Source organism: Artemia franciscana, chromosome 16, assembly GCF_032884065.1.
Source record: "Artemia franciscana chromosome 16, ASM3288406v1, whole genome shotgun sequence".
NCBI lineage: Eukaryota > Metazoa > Arthropoda > Branchiopoda > Anostraca > Artemiidae > Artemia > Artemia franciscana.
In genome coordinates this window covers 19127976-19148114 of record NC_088878.1, presented here as the reverse complement: position 1 = coordinate 19148114, position 20139 = coordinate 19127976, and the positions used below count along the sequence as shown (strand labels likewise).

General features: G+C 34.8%; 1 protein-coding gene across 5 annotated transcripts in view; it reads left to right on the top strand.

Annotated features, from left to right (window-relative positions):
• Positions 1-1267, top strand: part of LOC136037177 (uronyl 2-sulfotransferase-like) — a 73612-nt gene extending 72345 nt beyond the window's left edge. For all 5 annotated transcript variants that reach the window (XM_065719728.1, XM_065719724.1, XM_065719725.1 and 2 more), the window contains one exon: positions 1113-1267. In XM_065719728.1, coding sequence (XP_065575800.1) covers positions 1113-1249 — 137 coding nt within the window. In that variant the 3' untranslated portion in view covers positions 1250-1267. The remainder of the gene's footprint in view (positions 1-1112) is intronic.
• Positions 1268-20139: the final 18872 nt, after the last annotated feature.

Here is a 20139-nt window from a genome sequence, read left to right as displayed (position 1 = left end):
CTTTTATTTTTTCTACCTTGTTTAGATCTGTTTTTCATTTTTTTGTATTATGCATCATATTGAAAATGATCTGTTTTCAGGAAAGTTTCAGGATGTTCATTAAATTTTAATTATGATCTGAGTTTTGATGCTTTTTAATTAATTTATTGAATATTACTTATTTATTTAATAAATTCTTTTTATTAATCATTCATTTGCGCATAAAAATCATTCTTTAATCAGGAAACCAGGCAGCTTCTAATCACAAAAAAAATCTTCATAAAGAGTGAATACTATTTCATCCAATTTGTATATACTGATTTTAAAAGGTAATGTACAACAGAAATCGATCTTGATAATCCTTGTCTTTCTCTCTTTGTTCCCTCTCCTTCTGTCCCTGTCTCTTGCTTTTACTGTATATTTCTATCCCCGTCACATCTTCTTTCTCTCTTTTACTCTATTTTTTTCTATGTATCTGTCTCTCCATCCTCTCCATCTTTCATTAATCATAGGAATCAGATAGTTTTAATGTGCTGGCTCTTAGTCGTCTGACATATGTTTAGATTTATGTAAGACATTTGCTTCACAAGCAGGAGTAGAGCTGAACAAAATGACCCAAGCAGCAATTCCTATCCTAGCTCCCATTGAGATGTTTCCATTGCTGCTGATCAGGGTTCCTAGGTGCCTTGCCTGCACATACGCCTGTAAACAGGCAAGAATTTACACTTAGGCCGAGGCCTAAGGGCGCACAATGCCGAGGGGTGCAAGTAAAACTGAGTGATTTTTTTTCTTAACAAAAAGTGGACTGATGTGATTTATCGACAAAAGGGCCAGGTGCACATTGCTGCTTTGCTATCGATTCACAGAGAAGTGATTTTAAAACAACACAGGAATTCCGTAGCCACTTATGAACTGTCAGATGTCTCCCAAGAAAGGGAGCTGATAGTTCGGTATCATTTTTGGCGCATCACTCATCAGCTGCCTTCTATTCAGGTTTTTCAGTATGGAGATTTCTCGGTAGATCTCTGTATTTCCCCGAAAAAAAAATGCTCGGGTCTAGGGGTGCCAAAGATTTAAATTCGGTCCTGCCTGCAAACGGATTAAATATTGACTGACTTATCTTTTGTTTACAGATATAGAAGCCGTTATTCGCAAGACTCAATTAAGTATGGCTTATAACTGGAAAACTGAAGAAGAAGCTCAAGCCAGAAAGTTACTAGTATTTGAATATGAACTGTATGATTTTGTTACAAGAAGACTCAAAGGATAAAATTTTCAACGCTGTTTAGATTTGGAACACCTTTCAAACCTGGATAAGAGGTTTGACTCTGGCTAAAAGAGTGGGGTTAAGTGTACAGCAGCTTTATCTTATTCAGGATAATTCTGTTTTACTGTGTAAAGAAATTACCCTTAATTTTAGTCAGCTTCATTTTTTTTAAGATTCTTATATAAAAGTAAACTTTAACGTAAAGAGTTTGCTTGAAATGGCAGCCCCTCTCATAAATAGAACATCCCTGTATACTTTATTAAAAACTATCAAGAAAATTGTTTTTCGAATGAAATTAACGATCCCGTTAAAAATTTGAAAGAACAGAAATTATGCGTTACATGAAAGGCGACTTCAAACATCAAGGTTTCGCCTTTTCTCTCTCTTTCAAAACTAAATGCTCTAGCACAAAAACCAAGACATGAGAAGTTCCCTCGCTGAACTACGATTTGGAAAGTTTTTTGTATTTGCGATAACAATGCAATTTTCTTTGCAAATATTTTAAAAGACAATCTGCAGGTAAAACACTGACGATTGCCAATCTATATATATAAAAATAAGTTGTCTGTCTGTGTGTCTGTCTGTCAGGTGACGTCATGTTTCTGTGTCGACTGACGTCATGAAGTTAGTTGTCGTCATTTTTGCTATGACGGTGACGTCATTAAAGATATTTAATCATGAAGTTAGTTGTCGTCATTTTTGCTATGACGGTGACGTCATTAAAGGTATTTAAGACATATATGTTCACGTAGAAATCTATTAATGTTTAAGTTTAAAATGACTGATGAACTTACAATGGCAAAAGCCGATGAAGATGCTCAAAGAGTCTATGCCAAAAAACTTGCTGCTGATAGAGTCAGAAAAGAAAGCGTGCCGAGGAATCAAAAGAACAGCAAGGAAACAGGCTTGAGGCTGATAGAGAAAGAAAGAACAGAAAGCGTGCCGAGGAATCAAAAGAACAGCAAGGAAACAGGCTTGAGGCTGATAGAGAAAGAAAGAACAGAAAGCGTGCCGAGGAACTACCAGAGCAACGCGAAAGCAGACTTGCTGCTAAAAGAGAAAGTGAAAAAAGAAGGCGTGCCGAGGAATCACAAGAACAGCAAAAAATCAGGATTGCTGCTGATAGAGAAAGTAAGAAAAGAAAGCGTGCCGAGGAATCAAAAGAACAGCAAGAAATCAGGCTTGCTGCTGATAGAGAAAGTAAGAAAAGAAAGCGTGCCGAGGAATCAGAGCAACCTGAAAGTTATCGCCTGGCATTCAGGTACAGCCCAGTTGATGATTATAGCTTGAGTAGATGTGTTCAAATCGGGACAATGTCTAAAATTTGTCCCTATTGCAAGGCCTTGAAATTCAATGGTGAAACAATGGGAATGTGTTGCGCCTCAGGAAAAGTTAAACTTCCTCTATTGGCTGCACCACCAGAGCCATTGAAGACTTTCCTTACTGGAACTACGTCAGAATCTAAGTATTTTTTGTCAAAAATCAGAAAATACAACTCATGTTTCCAAATGACGTCGTTTGGAGCCCAAATCGAAAATCCAGATCAATTTATGTCTACTTTCAAAGTAAAAGGGCAAATTTATCATAGAGCAGGGTCCCTTCTACCATTCTCAGGCGAGAATCATAAATTTTTACAATTGTACTTCATCAGTGATAGAAATTCTGAATTGAATGCACGTTGCGAAATTTCTCCCAGCGTTGAAAGGACAATCGTTTCCCAATTGCAACATCTTTTCCACGAAAATAATAATTTAGTGCGTCTGTTCAAAACAGCCATCGATTTGATGCCTACTGATACGCATAAAATTGTTATTTCCGCTGACAAAACGCCTCCTGGCCAACATGTGCGTAGATACAATGCTCCAACTATCGACGAAGTGGCAATCGTTATGGTCGGTGCTCAGTTTTTACCTCGAGATATTATTCTTCATAAGCGAAACGCTCAGTTGTTAAGAATTGCTGAAACTCATCGATGCTATGATGCCCTACAATATCCTACGTCTCTATGGTCGTCCAGATTTATTTATTACATTTACATGTAATCAATCTTGGGACGAGATACTGCAGCTTTTACTTCAAGGACAATCGGCGGTTCATAGGCATGACATTACGGCCCGTGTCTTCCGGCAAAAGTTGAAATCACTGATAACCTACATAGTAAAACTTGAAGTGTTTGGGTCAGTGCGATGCTGGATGTACTCAGTGGAATGGCAAAAACGAGGTTTGCCACACGCACATATACTAATCTGGCTACATAAAAAAATTACTTCGAACGAAATTGATGATGTGATTTCCGCTGAAATACCTGATAAAAATGTCGATAAGGGGTTACACGATATTATTGTAAAAAATATGATACATGGACCTTGCAGTGCACTGAACGAAAATTCACCATGCATGGCCAAAGGAATGTGCACAAAGCAATATCCTCGACTTTCAGTATCAAACACAATTACTGGCAATGATGGTTACCCACAATATAGAAGAAGATCTACTGAAGATGGCGGTAAAACAGCAATAATAAAGAAGCGTAACGGTACCACCATCGAAGTAGATAACCAGTGGGTTGTTCAATATTCCCCATTATTATCAAAAACATTTAATGCACACATAAACGTTGAATACTGTAACTCCGTAAAGGCAATCAAATACATATGTAAATACGTCAACAAAGGCAGTGACATGGCAGTTTTTGGCTTGCAGCCCGAAATCAAAGATTTCGACGAAATCGTACAATATCAGGCTGGAAGATACATAAGCAGTAATGAAGCTGTTTGGCGAATTCTTTCATTTCCGATACATGAACGTAGTCCAGCTGTTGTTCACTTAGCAGTACATTTACAGAATGGTCAACGTGTTTATTTCACGGAAACCAACGTGCAACAAAGAGCCCTGAATCCACCAGATACAACATTAACAGCTTTTTTTTCGCTTTGCAAAAATGATTCTTTTGCAAAAAAACTGCTGTATACTGAAGTGCCTTCGTATTACACGTGGAATACTAGAAAAAAAAGTATTTGAACGTCAAAAACAGGGTAAGTCAGTCAACAGCCAACCTACCATCTTCAAAGATACCACGATAGGAAGACTCTACACCGTTCACCCCAATCAACATGAATGCTTCTTTCTACGCCTGCTTTTGGTGAATGTACCCGGTCAGACATCCTTTGAGTATTTCAGAACTGTAAACGGTACTATACATGACACTTACCGTAGTGCATGCCAAGCTCTGAATTTATTGGAGAATGACCAACACTGGGATAACTGCATCAATGACGCGTGCGAAACGTCAACCCCAAGTCAAATTCGTGCCTTGTTTGGCATCATTTCAACAACTTGCTCTCCATCAGCTCCTACAGAGCTATGGGAAAAATATAAGTCAAAAATGTCCGAAGATATACTCCATCGAAAACAGTTAGAGACGTCAGATATGACTTTTGATTTTACATCAGAAATTTATAACTACACTTTAGTTATTATAGAAGATTTGTGCGTACGTATGGCAAACAAACCTCTTCAGGATTTGGGAATGCCTTCACCTAACCGTATCGCTGCTGTTTCGACATGTGTAGAATTGGATCGTGAACAAAGTTACAGTACGAGTGATCTATTGTCGTATGTACAAAATAACATTTCCAAGTTAACGTCGGAACAAAAAGACATTTATGATACGATAATGCATTGTGTCGATAACAACGTTGGAGAAATTTTCTTTTTGGATGCGCCAGGAGGTACTGTTAAAACGTTTGTGATAAAACTGATTCTGGCATCAATTCGATCAAAAAATGATATAGCGTTGGCAATTGCGTCGTCCGGAATAGCCGCAACATTGCTGCCTGGTGGAAGAACTGCTCATTCCGCTTTGAAATTGCCTCTGAATTTGCATTCTACAGAAACTCCCACGTGCAATATTTCCAAATCATCTGGGATGGGTAAAGTATTGCAGCAATGCAAACTTATTATTTGGGATGAGTGCACAATGGCACACAAAAAATCGCTCGAGGCTTTGGATCAATGCTTGAAAGATTTGAGAGGGAAGTCGAAACCCTTTGGCAGCACATTAATATTGCTTGCGGGAGATTTCAGGCAAACATTACCTATAATACCTAGATCAACTCCTGCAGACGAAATGAATGCTTGCCTGAAAAATTCTAATTTATGGGCACACGTAAAAATATTAAAATTAACTACAAATATGCGTGTCCGATTGCAAAACGATGACTCTGGTCAAACATTTTCAGATCAATTGCTGGCAATTGGAAACGGAAAGCTCCCAGTAGACTCAATTTCAGGACGTATACAACTACCTGCTGATTTCTGCAATTTAGTGACGTCCAAAAATGAATTGATTGAAAAAGTATTTCCGAATATTCTAAAAAATTATAAAAATAATAAATGGCTAAGTGAAAGAGCGATTCTCGCACCCAAAAATATAGACGTCCACGAAATCAACAATATTGTTTTGACCAAGATTCGAGACCAGGCAGTCCTTTACAAGTCAGTCGACACAGTTTTGGAACCAAATGAAGCGGTTAATTATCCATCTGAATTTTTAAATTCCATAGATCTTTCAGGGTTTCCACCACACGTGCTACAACTAAAAATAGGCGTACCAATAATACTTTTAAGAAATATCAACCCACCAAAGCTTTGCAATGGCACGCGACTTGCCGTAAAAAAAAACAATGGAAAACCTAATAGAGGCCACAATCTTGACAGGGCCTTTTGAGGGTGAGGCTGTTTCTTATTCCTCGCATTCCCATGATTCCAACGGATCTGCCTTTTCAATTTAAAAGATTGCAATTCCCAATTCGATTAGCATTTGCAATCACCATTAACAAAGCTCAAGGTCAATCATTAGAAAAATGTGGTATAGATCTTAATACTGATTGTTTTTCCCATGAACAATTGTACGTTGCATGTTCGAGGGTCTGTAAACCTGACAATCTATTTATATGCAGCGACAATTGGACAGCGAAGAATGTCGTATATTCGCAAGTTTTACGCAGTTAATTTGTATTGTATCTATCTATCTATCTATCTATATAAAAACGAGTTGTGTGTATGCATGTTTGTTTGTTTGTAAAAAGAGCGTTTGCAGATGACGTCATTATTAGTACATACGGCTTTGTATATGCACAGACAATGGGAAAGCCAAGAATGTTGTATATTCGCAATTTTTATGTAGTTTGAAACACATATATAAATCTATCTATATTCACAGGTGCGACACAGGGACACAACTACAATGGCGCGTAACGACTTACGCGCGCGGGGGGGCTTGGGGGGGCGCGAAGCGCCCCACCAACTAGGTGTCGGGGTGGCGCGAAGCGCCACCCCAACAGCTAGTTGGCTATAATTGTTGTATTTGGATATGCTTTCAGGAAAGCACTAGTGAACCTTCAGCTTAAAGAACAGGGAATAGATGGGGGTATACCCTCTCCCTCTGCGCATATGATAGTGTATGTTAGAATCTTTAAGTTTTGGGGTTGCTCTTAGCCTTGTTGAAAAAAAAATAGTTTCTTTATAAAACTGATGCCTTTGATAATATATAAAATCTCAAAAGGATAAAAAAAGAAAATAATATATATATATATATATATATATATATATATATATATATATATATATATATATATATATATATATATATATATATATATATATATATATATATATATATTATATATATATTATATATATATATATATATATATATATATATATATATATATATATATATATATATATATATATATATATATATATATATATATATATATATATATATATATATATATATATATATATATATATATATATATATATATATATATATATATATATATATATATATATATATATATATATATATATATATATATATATATATATAATATAAAATAATAATATATATAAAATAATAATATATATATATATATATATATATTATAATAAATAATAATATAAATAATAATAATATATATATAAAAATAATAATATAAAATAAATAATATATAAACAAAATATAAAATAAGTAAATATTTTGTGGACAGAGTTTGATTTTTACCAAGTAGGTATTTCAGGAATTCTAGGATGTAGATTACAAATCTGAGGCTACTCTCGCAAGAAAAATAACAGACAGTGTAATGATAGAGTTCACAAATGGTTTTGTTTCAACTAAACTTGGTACTTAAGGATCTTAAGGCTTTTTGGTAACTGATCTGAGGCAAATAATCACACCTAGCGATGGAGTGCAGAAATAAATTTATGTAACTTGTGGAAAGATTTCGTTTATTCAGTGTAAATTAAACACAAATTAACACTCCATTTTATATTTGGATTCAATTAAATCTCTCAGTTTGTATTGTTGTTCTATTACTATTGTTATTAATGCAGTATAGTAGTCTGAAATCAATACCTGGTAAGCACATATTTTCCAAATGGTATTTCGTTCCAAACAAAGTTGAAATTAAAGAGTGTTCCTTAAAGCTTTTAGTTACAGGCAACACTAGCAGTGCCTGTAGTGAAGGGTCATAAGCTTTTGATGTTTTTTTTTTATTTTCAGAGCAACTTCACATGTAAGAGGTAGCCACAGAAACTTCAAAGGAGGCTCATTCGATTGAAAACTGAAAGAACTACTTCGCTTTTTAAGAGTTATATGTGTCGGAGGGCATCCATCTCCCCCCTGTTCTCGATCTTTTCTAACCACAAGTGTCGGAGGGTATCCATCTCCCCCCTGTTCTTGATCTTTTCTAACCACACCCTCTTCTCCATACCCTTAAAAGACATTTGTTCAACATTTTGAGATGTCGATTTTATTCAAAATGGTCAGAAGATTGAACAAACACGATCCAAGGATAATGTAACCCCCACAGGCTCTACATCATGGACCGTACATAATATAAATCTGCAATAATCTAAACCTTTGTTCGATTGTGGAAAAGGAGGCTGCTCCATTGTCTTAAGTAGGACTAAGTTTAAACTTCCAGGGAATGTGGGGGGGGGGGGGGTATTCGTTTAAATTTAAAGACACTATGTTCATTCTATTTGTTTAAATGATATATCTGCATGCTCCCAGGAATGGTTAAAGGTATTAAAATGAAAATCAGAGAATTTTGAGAGAGATATTTAACTAAATCAAAAGACATTAACGCAAATAATTAAAAAAAAACACGAATTTAGAAAATCACAGGAGCAGCTTAGGCAAGCTTTTTGAAACTTTTAGGGAATGCTAATAGAGACTTTGAACAAAATCAAAAGATGCTATATGCATCTAGGCTGCCAAAGGGACATATCTTCGTTATCTCTTGAATAGTTAGGGATATTAAGTTGAAAATTTCACGGAATACTGAACTAAATCTAAAGACAGAGGGTGTTTCCAGGTTGTCAAAAGGACCTATCTGCTACATCCCTTGAATGGCTAATGGTATTAAGTTCAAACTTTCACGGAATATTAAGGGGAAGGTTGAACTACACCCGAGGGTTCTATGTGTAGCCTAGGTTGTCAAAAGGTTGGTTGAAGATGTGCAATGTCTCAGGCACGGCTGAATTTATTAGGTAAAAACCTTCGGAGAATCTTGAGGAGGATGTTGAGATAAACCAAAAGACACAATGGGAATCAGGTGATCAAAAAGGCGTATCTGCAATATCTTAAGATAAACTTGCAGATAATATTGAGGCGAACGTTGAACTGAACCGAAAGTTACTATGTGCATCGAGGTTGTCAGTAGGTTGCATCTGTGATATCTCAGGAAACCTATGGATATTGAGTTGGAACTTTCAGGGTATTTTGAGGGCAATGCTGAACTAAATCTAAAGATACTAAATACATTCAAGTCGTGAACATGCCATATATGCAATACAGAAGGAACAGCTAAGCCTTTATTTAATATCTGCTATTTAAGAGCCTTCTATGCTCTAATTACAAAAAAAGGTTACAATATCCTCTGATTTCAGAAAAGCACAAACGACGTTAGTCTTAGACGCAATTAAATAAAAAAAAAGTTTTTCAACTGCAAGTGAGGAGCTAGATTAAAACTGAAAATGAAAAGAAATTATTCCGTATATGAAAGGGGTTCTCCCCTCCTTAACGCCTCGCTCTTTACGCTAAAGTTTGACTGTTTCTCACAAATCTACTTTTTAAAACAATAAAAAACTTTAGCGTAAAGAGCAAGGCGTTGAGGAGGGGACAAACCCTTTCATATACGGAATAATTTCTTTTCGTTTTCAGTTTTAATGTCGCTCCTTACTTGCAGTTGAAAAATTTGTTGTTTTTTTCATTTAATTTTTGAACGTTTTTTAATTAGTGCATGTTTTGATTTTGGCTCAGCGCACATGAATAATTAAAATGACCTTTGTATATTATTATTTTTTTTTGGCTAAATGGCTTTCTCATAGTTTTTATTAGTAATAAATATATATAACTTACAAATTAACTTACGTAACGCAATTCAGTATTTGTATATTTTTATTACGTATTAGGCCTACGTATATAACTCGCTCTTTACACTATAGCTTGAATTTGGTCCCCATCCTTTAAGAAAGACCCCTGAATCACAAAGGCCGTAGAATAAATAGTTGAAATTACTAAAACATTCTTTAGCGTAAAGAGTGAGGTATTGTGGAGGAGACGAACCTCTTATACACGTAATAATTTCTGTTCATTATAGGTTCTAATGCTGCTCCTTTTTTCCACCTAAAAAAACTTTTTTTTTTATTTATTTTCTCATTGTTTTTTTTTAATAATGTTTGAGAATCTTGCAGCCCCTTTATGGAAATTTTCTTCCATCATGATAAATTCCTCCATGGAAGGATCCTCCCACTTAACCCCTCCACCTCCTCCCCCTTAGTGTGAAAAAGTCCCCCTGAAAACGTGTGTGCACGTCTCAATAACCATTACTATATATAAACAATGGTCAAAGCTTGTAACTTACAGCCCCTCCCCCGGAGAATCTGGGGGATTAAGTCGTCCCAAAAGACATAATTACTAGGTTTAACGACTATGCTGAACAAGATGGCTGTCTCAAAATTTTGATCCAGTGACTTTGAGAAAAATTAGCATGGGAGGGGCCCTAGGTGCCCTCCAATTTTTTCAGTCACTTAAAAAGGCCACTAGAACTTCAATTTCCGATAGAATGAGCCCTCTCGATACGTTGTAGGATCACTGGGTTGATCCGGTCACCCCTGGAAAAAAAAAAAAACAAATAAACAAGCATCCGTGATCTGTCTTCTGGAAAAAAAACCAATAAAATTCCACATTTTTATTGACGGGAGCTTGAAACTTCTGCGTTAGAGTTCTCTGATACGCTGAATCTTATGGTGTGATTTTCGTTAAGATTTTTTGACTTTTAGGGGGCGTTTCCCCCTATTTTCTAAAATAAGCAAATTTTCTCAGATCTTAACTTTTGATAGATAAAACTAAACTTGACGAAACTTATATATTTAGAATCGGCGTAAAAATGCGATTCTTTTGATGTAACTATTGGTATCAAAATTCCATTTTTTAGAATTCCGGTTACTATTGAGCCGGGTCGCTCCTTACTACAGTTTATTACCACGAACTGTTAGATAAAAAATCTGTGGGTGGCGGGGTGTTCAGTAGCTGAACTCAATTCTGTTTTAACTTTGACTTGGGTATTAATTTTAATGTATTCCCGTTTTACGATTTGTTTATTCTTCAATATCAGTGACTCTTGCAATCATGCTTAATGTTCAATTTTTCAATTAAATAACAGAACATAAATTTAAAATAGCAAAACTTTCATATGTTTTTGATTCATTTTATCGAAGGTTTCTTACAGAAAAGTCATTTAGGTTTACAGAAAAATCATCTTCAGTTTGACCATTCCACCTATAATTTGGAAAAAAAATGTGAATCCCCTCTATTCTTTAATTTATTTCGTATGCCAGTAAAACTTAATTTATGCCAGTAAAACAAATACAATAGTTTTATTTTTTTGGCCAATGGGCTATTTAGTTGACTTGATGGACCAGATACCATTCTTCGTTCCAGTGGACGTGAAGATTTACACAAAAGGTGCTTTCGAGATGAACTTTCAACTCCGGCACATATATCATACGGTACACTGGCGTGAATCTCCATAAATTTTCCTAAGCATATAAATGCAGAAGCTTAGCAACAAAAAACTTATAGCTCGTTAGTAACGTGGAATGATCTGTTTTTTTTTGCCTTTTAAAACCCTTCCAACCAATAATTGTGAACAAAAGGGTGATCCAACATATTTTGAACAATAACAAAAATGCTCGTTCTGCACTCAGTTCTCGTTCCAGTGTAAAATTTACAAGTTTAGATCCAGTGCCAAATCAAACAGTTCGTGCTAACGAACTGTAAGTAAGGAGTGACCCAGCTCAATAGTAACCGAACCTCTAAAAAACGAAATTTTGATACCAATAGATGCATCAAAAAATCGGATCTTTATGTTGATTCCAAATATATAAGTTTCATCAAGTTTAGTCTTACCCATCAAAAGTTACGAATCTAAGATTATATGCCTCATTTTCGAAAAAGGGGGTAACAACCCCTAAAAGTCATAAAATCATAATGAAAATTAAACCATCACATTCAGAGTATTAGAGAACCCTACTGTAGAGGTTTGAAGCTCCTATCTGCAAGAATGTGGAATTTTGTCTCGGATGCGTGTTTATTTGTTTTTTTCTTCCCAGGGATGATCGTATCAACCCAGTGGTCCTTGAATATCGCAAGAGGGCCCATTCTAACGAAAATTAAAGTTCTATTGCCCTTTTAAAGTGATCACAAAATTGGAGGGAAACTAGACCCCCCTCCTATGCTCATTTTTTCCCAAATTCGCCCAATCAAAACTTTGATATGGCTATTTTGTTCAACATAGTTAAAAGATATGATAAATATGTCTTCGAGGATGACTTAGTTCCCCAAAGTCGCCAGGGGAAGGGCTGCAAGTTGTGAACGATGTCCATCGCTTAGATATAGTGCATTGGTTATTGGGAAGTATACAGACGTTTTCAGGGGAGATTTTTTCTGGTGGGTGGGGTTGGGAGAAAAGCTTACGTGGGAGGATCTTTACATGGAGAAATTCTTCATGAGGAAAGGGAATTTTCTCCATGAAGGGGCGCATGATTTGTTGGCATTATTTAAAAATGATCAGAAATAAAATAAAAAAACAAGTTTTTTCAATATAAAGTAAGGAGCAGCATTAAAACTTAAAACGAACAGAAAATATAAGGTCTAGTTAAACAGCCGTCGTGATTCATGAGTCATTCTGAATCAACTGGAACAAAATTCAAACTAAGGTTAAATTAGTTTAAAATAAGTAATTTAAAGTGCAATTTTCGTTTTAACTATTCGTGTACGGTGAGCAATCTTCAAAGCCTGTATTAATTCAAAAACGTTCAGAAATTAAATAAAACAAAACAATTTTCTTAACCTGAAAGTAAGGGGGCGACATTAAAACTTAAAACGAACATAAATTATTCCGTATATAAAAGAGGCTGTCCCCTCCTCAACGCCCCGCTCTTACCGCTTAAGTTTTTTATTGTTTAAAAATTAGATTTTTCAGAAACATACAAACTTTAACGTAAGGAGTGGGGTGTTGAAGATTGGACAGACCCCTTTCATACACGGAATAGTTTCTGTTCGTTTAAGGTTTTGATTTCACCCGCTACTTTTAGTTAAAAAAAACTTGATTTTTTATTATATATATATATATATATATATATATAATATATATATATATATATATATATATATATATATATATATATATATATATATATATATATATATATATATATATATATATATATATATAAGTTTATCTTCCATGGCAAAGCTGTTTTTCTTGCTAGACCCATGGATACCCCCAGGGGATGTTGGCAATTTCCTCCCCCCAAACGACTTAAATAAAGTAAAAGTGTAAAATCATGTAATTCCTAAGACTAAAACGACAATTTTTGACCTGAAACTTTTACTTGAGAACGACATGATAATCAAACAGTTCGTAGTAACGAACTGTAGTAACTCTAAAAAATTGAGTTTTGATATCAATAGCTACAACAAAAGAATCGCATTTTAATGCTGATTTTAAATATATAAATTTCATCAAGTTTAGTCTTACCCATCAAAAGTTACGAGCCTGAGAAAATTTGCCTTATTTAGGAAAATAGGGGGAAATACCACCTAAAATTCGTAGGATCTTAACGAAAATGACACCATCAGATTCAGCGTATCAGAGAACCCTACTGTGGAAGTTTCAAGCTCCTATCTACAAAAATGTGGAATTTTGTATTTTTTGCCAGAAGACAAATCACGGGTGCGTGTTTATTTGTTTGCTTTTTTTTCCCCCAGGGGTCATCGTATCGACCAAGTGGTCCTAGAATGTCGCAAGAGGGCTCATTCTAACGGAAATGAAAAGTTCTAGTGCCCTTTTTAAGTGACCAAAAAAATTGGAGGGCATCTAGGCCCCCTCCCACGCTCATTTTTTCCCAAAGTCAACGGATCAAAATTTTGAGATAGCCATTTTGTTCAGCATAGTCGAAAACCATAATAACTATGTCTTTGGGGATGACTTACTCCCCCAAAATCCCTGGGGGAGGGGCTGCAAGTTACAAACTTTGACCAGTGTTTACATATAGTAATGGTTATTGGGAAGTATACAGACGTTTTCAGGGGGATTTTATTTTGTTTGGGGGTGGGGCTGAGGAGAGGGGGCTATGTTGGAGGATCTTTCCTTGGAGGAATCTGTCTTGGGGGAAGAAAAATTCAATGACAAGGGCGCAGGATTCTCTAGCACTACTATAAGAAAACAATGAAAAATAAACATGAAAACGTTTTTTCAAATAAAAGGAAGAAGTAGCATTGAAACTTAAAACGAACAGAGATTATTACGCATATGAGGGGTTCTAAAAATACTTTAGCATAAAGAGCGAGGTATTTAGGAGGAGATAAATACCTTGCTCTTTATGCTAAAGTATTTTTAGTAATTTCAACTATTTATTCTACGGCCTTTCCGATTCAGGGGTCATTCTTAAAGAATTGGGACAAAACTTACGATTTAGTGTAAAGAGCGAGGTATTAACGAGGGTACAAACCCCCTCGTACACATAATAAAAATATAAGGTTATGAAAGTTTGTTACGTAAGTTAATTCTTAAGTTACGTATATTTTTTACTAATAAAGACGTTCGTTAAAAATTAAAAGTTCTAGTTGCCTTTTTAAGTAACCGAAAAATTGGAGGGAAACTAGGCCTCCTTCTCCACACCTTATTTCTCAAAATCGTCTGATCAAAACTAAGAGAAAGCCATTTAGCCAAAAAAAGAATTAATATACAAACATCATTTTAATAATTTATGTGCGGAGAGCCAAAACCAAACATGCATTAATTCAAAAACGTTCAGAAATTAAATAAAAAAAACTAATTTTTTTAGCTGAAAGTAAGGAGCGACATCAAAACTTAAAACGAACAGAAATTACTCCGTATATGAAATGGGTTGTCCCCTCCACAATCCCTCGCTCTTTACGCTAAAGTTTCACTCTTTGCCACAATTCTACTTATTAAAACAATTAAAAGCTTTAGTGTAAAGAGTGAGGGATTGTGGAGGGGACAACCCATTTCATATACGGAGTAATTTCTGTTCGTTTTAAGTTTTAATGTCGCTCCTTACTTTCAGCTAAAAAAATTAGTTTTTTTTATTTAATATTGAACTAGAGCCAATGTAAGACTCATCCCTCCCTAAAAAAAAAAAAAAAAAAAAAAAAAAAAAAAAAAAAAAAAAAAAAAAAAAAAAAAAAAAAAATGAAGGTGCTGTTTGCAATTCTCCTACTTGACAAAAGCAACGGTATTTTCGTAGTTACCTAGGGTTCCACATAAGACTTTGCAACTAAACTATTCTTTTTATCATTCTATAGTTATTGTGTCCTCAATTTTGTCATCATCGCCATATCCGGCATCTGGTTTTGCAAAGGTGTCAGTGCTTGTTTGTTTTTTTCTGACACGGAACGTTTTTCTGTTACGGACATCGTTCTTTTTAATGGCCATTGAACGAATTATTATCGTTTTTATCATCACCGAGCAAACTATTGTTGCAAATATGCGTCATTGCAAAAATTGCCAAAATTCCATACGTAAACGTTCTGTCGTTTGAGCTCGAATTTGTAACACCCTAAACCTCAAGGACTATTTTTGTTTGTTCTGATAGACGCATATACGCCATGAATTCCGTTTTAGAGTGACAAAATAATTATATAGTAATTTGTTGTTTTTTTTTTTAATTAGCCTTGTTATTGTATGGAGATTGCTTCAAATAAAATAGTTAATTTCAAATAGACCATGGGCGCACGAAAGTGACGTAAAAGTTGATATCTCCTTTTCTCATAGTCTCATAAATCCATTTCTTTACATAGCCTACGCTTTGCAAATAATAATTTGATATTTTATCGCTACAACCCTGTTGCTTTTTCACCTTACTTGGGATTTCTGTGATAGAAATATCCAGCATGTGCAAGTATTCAATAAGAGTGGGGCATATTTCATAAAAAGAGGTGTTAGTTTAAAAATTGAATTTATCCAATTAAGAACTTTTGTCTATTAAACAATTTTTGAAAGTTTTTGTTTTAATGAAGTATTTCGGGCTATCTCGTTTATGAGGGGGGGATGATATACATAATCATACATGGTGCTATATCGTATATTATATACATATGCCTCTACGTTCCTTCATTCCATGTAATTTTGCTTTGTCTCCCAACTGCAAATTTCGTCGTTCTATGTTTTCGTTTGGAATTCAATGTGATTTTTGCTGTTTCTTGTTCCAGGCCTTTCTTTTTTTGGCTGTTCAGAGCAGTTTGTCATCTTGCGTAGTTTTACATCCGTCATAGATACTAAACCACTGCTGGGGTGTGGGAAATTAATGTAATTTTTGCCTTTATAATGTATGTAATTATAATTGGCTCGTGACTTATCTAGATTGCTTTTTTTCAGGCCAGAAAATCCCAGGGTTCCAATTTTTCGATATATATATATATATATATATATATATATATATATATATATATATATATATATATATATATATATATATATATATATATATATATATATATATATAATATCTGCTTGATATCCTGATGTTGAATTAAAGTTTTCCGTTTTTTCGTTTAGCTTTTTATTTTTGGAGATTTTTGCAGCCATTCCTATCCCTGTGGGCAAAAACAATTTTCCCAAATTTTTCATGTTTTACCCAGACGGGAGAGTAGTAGGCATTTTGCAAAGGTCAAGATTAGTGCCCAAAAATAACTCACTAATACCCACGGCCCTCACTATGTGAGTCTTGGTCGTTGAATCTTCGAAAATACAGCCTGACATCATCTACTCCCCGCGAAATATGGCATAGTTGCACATCAACTCTTTATTGACGAAGGAAGAGGTGACAACAAGATTAAACTGGGGATCGGAATTGTTCAAACCTTCAACAAATCTTCTGTTAAGTCTAAACACTCCAGCTACTGGTAATTTGGTACTAATCTTGAGATTCTAAAAAATCCGGAGTTGGTGATTTAGATCCCCAACTCCCTTGGTAAGAACAAACAAAAGTTCGACAAAGTCTTAATAATGAAATGTTAATAGTGCATAATGAAAAATTGCATTCATAATTTGTCTTTTACAGCGGGAAGGTAGGAGGCATTTTACAAAAGTCAAAATTAGTAAAAAAAAGAAAGTAACTAAAATACAGAAAAATGATTCCCTAAAAATCACTTTCGGCTTTGCAGATCTCACTTCCCATTAACTTTTTTCCCGGGTCATTGCACTACACCAAAAGCTGTAGAAGATTGAGGGATTTTTCTTTCAATTGGAATTTCCTATTTTTAGGCTATCCTTAAACATCAGAAGAAATCCAACTCGGAACAAATCCATCTTCCACTCTTGGTGCCGAATGTGGCAAAATATCGCCAAACACAAATATGAAATAGATATTTAGCTAAAACATTGACAATTCCTTGAATATATTATTTTCTAAGGGAAACTCCTAAATAGTAGCGCATAATTTTAATCTCATATACAATTTATAAAATTTAATAAATACTTATTTGTTTTGTCTATGACGAATTGTCACTCAATATATACTATAGGGACAAAATTTGTATGTATATAAATTTGGCTCTGATGTCAGGCAAATAAAGTTATTGCATGTGGTTCAGTTTCAAAGGTTTGTATTTTAAATATATCTTGGAAATTATAGGTATTATTTTGATAGTCATTTTGTTCTTTACTATTTATGTAATGTGTACTCATAGTTGAACACAGTGATCCAGGATTTGAGCAGAGGGAGGGGCTAATGTCTTAATTTTTTTTATTCTGCTCAGAACATTCATTCAAATGTAAGTAGAATTTGCACAAGTTCAAAGCGAATGGGGGGGAGATGGGCTCTTCTTTGCATCCGCCATTAAGCATGAAAGCTAATTAGTGTGTAATTTGAACTTATTTTGTGAGAACTCCTTCTAATCCGTTTTACACTGACAAATGTGTTTTGTGAAGTGGGGAGGGGCTTCCTTTACCTGCAAAATACTTGGAAGATCATTCTGGGGCAATTTGTGCTTCCACTTTGTTTATGTCTACCTTAATTTATTTTTATCCTTTTTTGTGTTTCGAATTCAATTCATTTTTTTTACAATCTTTCCATCTATTTTATATCCATTTATTCTGCTATAACCCGCAAGAATATGTTATACATTGAAGTGTAGGCAAATTTCATCGGACGTAAGGAGCAAGCAAGATGAGCAGACAGCCATCATTCCAGCAATGAGTAAACTATAACCTGAGGTGGAGGATAACAATACCATCAGAAATACCTTATACTGACAAATGAAATTTGTTCTGAGCTATACTAAATATTAAACAAAAAAATAACTTTTTTTAAATGAAAGTAAGGAGCGACATTAAAACTTAAAACGAACAGAAATTACTCCGTATCTGAAAGGGGCTTTTTCTCCTCAACGCCCCGCTCTTTATGCTAAAGTTTGAATCTTTCTCTTAACTCTACATTTTAAAACAGTAAAAAAAACTTTAGCGTAAAGAGCGGGACGTTGAGGAGGAAAAGCCCCTTTCATATACGGAGTAATTTCTGTTCGTTTTAAGTTTTAATGTCGCTCCTTACTTCCATTTAAAAAAACTTGTTTGTTTTTTATTTCTGGACGTTTTTAAATTAATGCATGTTTTGATCTTGGCTCTCCGCACATAAATGATTAAAACGAAATTTGCATATTAATTTTTTTGGCTAAATGGCCTTTTCATAGTTTTAATCGGAAGATTTTGAGAAAAAAGGAGCGAAGGAGGAGGCCTAGTTGCCCTCCAATTTTTTGATTACTTAAAAAGGCAACTATAAATTTTAGTTTTTTACGAACGTTTTCATAAGTAAAAATATACGTAACTTACGAATTAACTTACGTAGCGAACTTCTATATTCGTATGTTTTTATTGCGTATATGAGGGGGCTCACCCCTCTTCGATACCTCGCTCTTTACACTAAAGCTTAAATTTTATACCAATTCCTTAAGAATGACCCCTGAATCACAAAGGACGTAGAATAAATAGTTTAAATTACTAAAAATACTTTAGCGTAAAGAGCGAGGTATTACGAGGAGATAAACCCCTCATATGCGTAATAATTTCTGTTCGTTTTCATTTTTGATGCTGCTCTTCACTTTCAGTAGAAAAAACTTTTCATATTAATTTTTTGATTGTTTTCTTAAATAATGCTAGAAAATCCTGCGCCCCTTCCATTGAAAGTCTCTTCCCCCATGAGAAGTTCTTCCATGGAAAGATTTTCCCACGTAACCCCCCCCCCTCAACTCTCCCCCCCCAACCAAAAAAATCCCCCCTGAAAACGTCTGTACACTTCCCAGTAACCATTACTATATGTAAACACAGGTCAAAGTTTGTAACTTGCAGCCCCTCTCACGGGGACTGCGGGGGATTAATTCGTCCCTAAAGACATAGTTATTAGGTTTTTCGACTATGGTGAATAAAACGGCTATCTCAGAATTTTGATCGGGTGACTTTGGGGGAAAAAAGAGCGTGGGATGGGCCTAAGTACCCTCCAATTTTTTTGGTCACTTTAAAAGGGCACTAGAACTTTTAATTTCCGTTAGAATGAGCCCTTCCGCGACATTCTAGGACCACTGGGTCGATACGATCACCCTTGAAAAAACAAAACAAAAAAAAAACAAATAAACACGCATCCGTGATTTGTCTTCTGGCAAAAAATGTGAAATTCCACCTTTTTGTAGATAGGGGCTTGAAACTTGTACAATAAGGTTCTCTGATACGCTGAATCTGATGGTGTGATTTTTGTTAAGATTGTATGACTTTTAGCGGGTGTTTAGCCCTATTTACAAAAATGAGGCAAATTTTCTCAGGCTCGTAACTTTTGATGTGCAAGACAAATCTTGATGAAACTTATATATTTAAAATCAAAATTCAAATTCGATTCTTTTGATGTAACTATTGATATCAAAATTCCATTTTTTAGAATTTCGGTTACTATTGAGCCGGGTCGCTCCTTACTACAGTTCGTTACCACGAACTGTTTGAAAACAATCCTAATTGAAACAAGTGAAGTAGCCCAGCACGTTGTGTAACAGGATGAGCTTGCTGGCGGTATATTTGTTCGCAAAAAAGTATTATAAGTATTATATATATATATAACGAAAAGAGAAATCACCAATGCAACAACACAAACACATTAAAAAAAAAAAAAAAAAAAAAAAAGGAGACAGAAGGAGAAAAGGAAGACTGTTTTCCTAAATTAGTGATTAATATAGACCAGCACTTGAATGAGGCCTTAACCCTACTCATCCATACAATCATATAGGTCAAACAGCATAGCCATACACAATC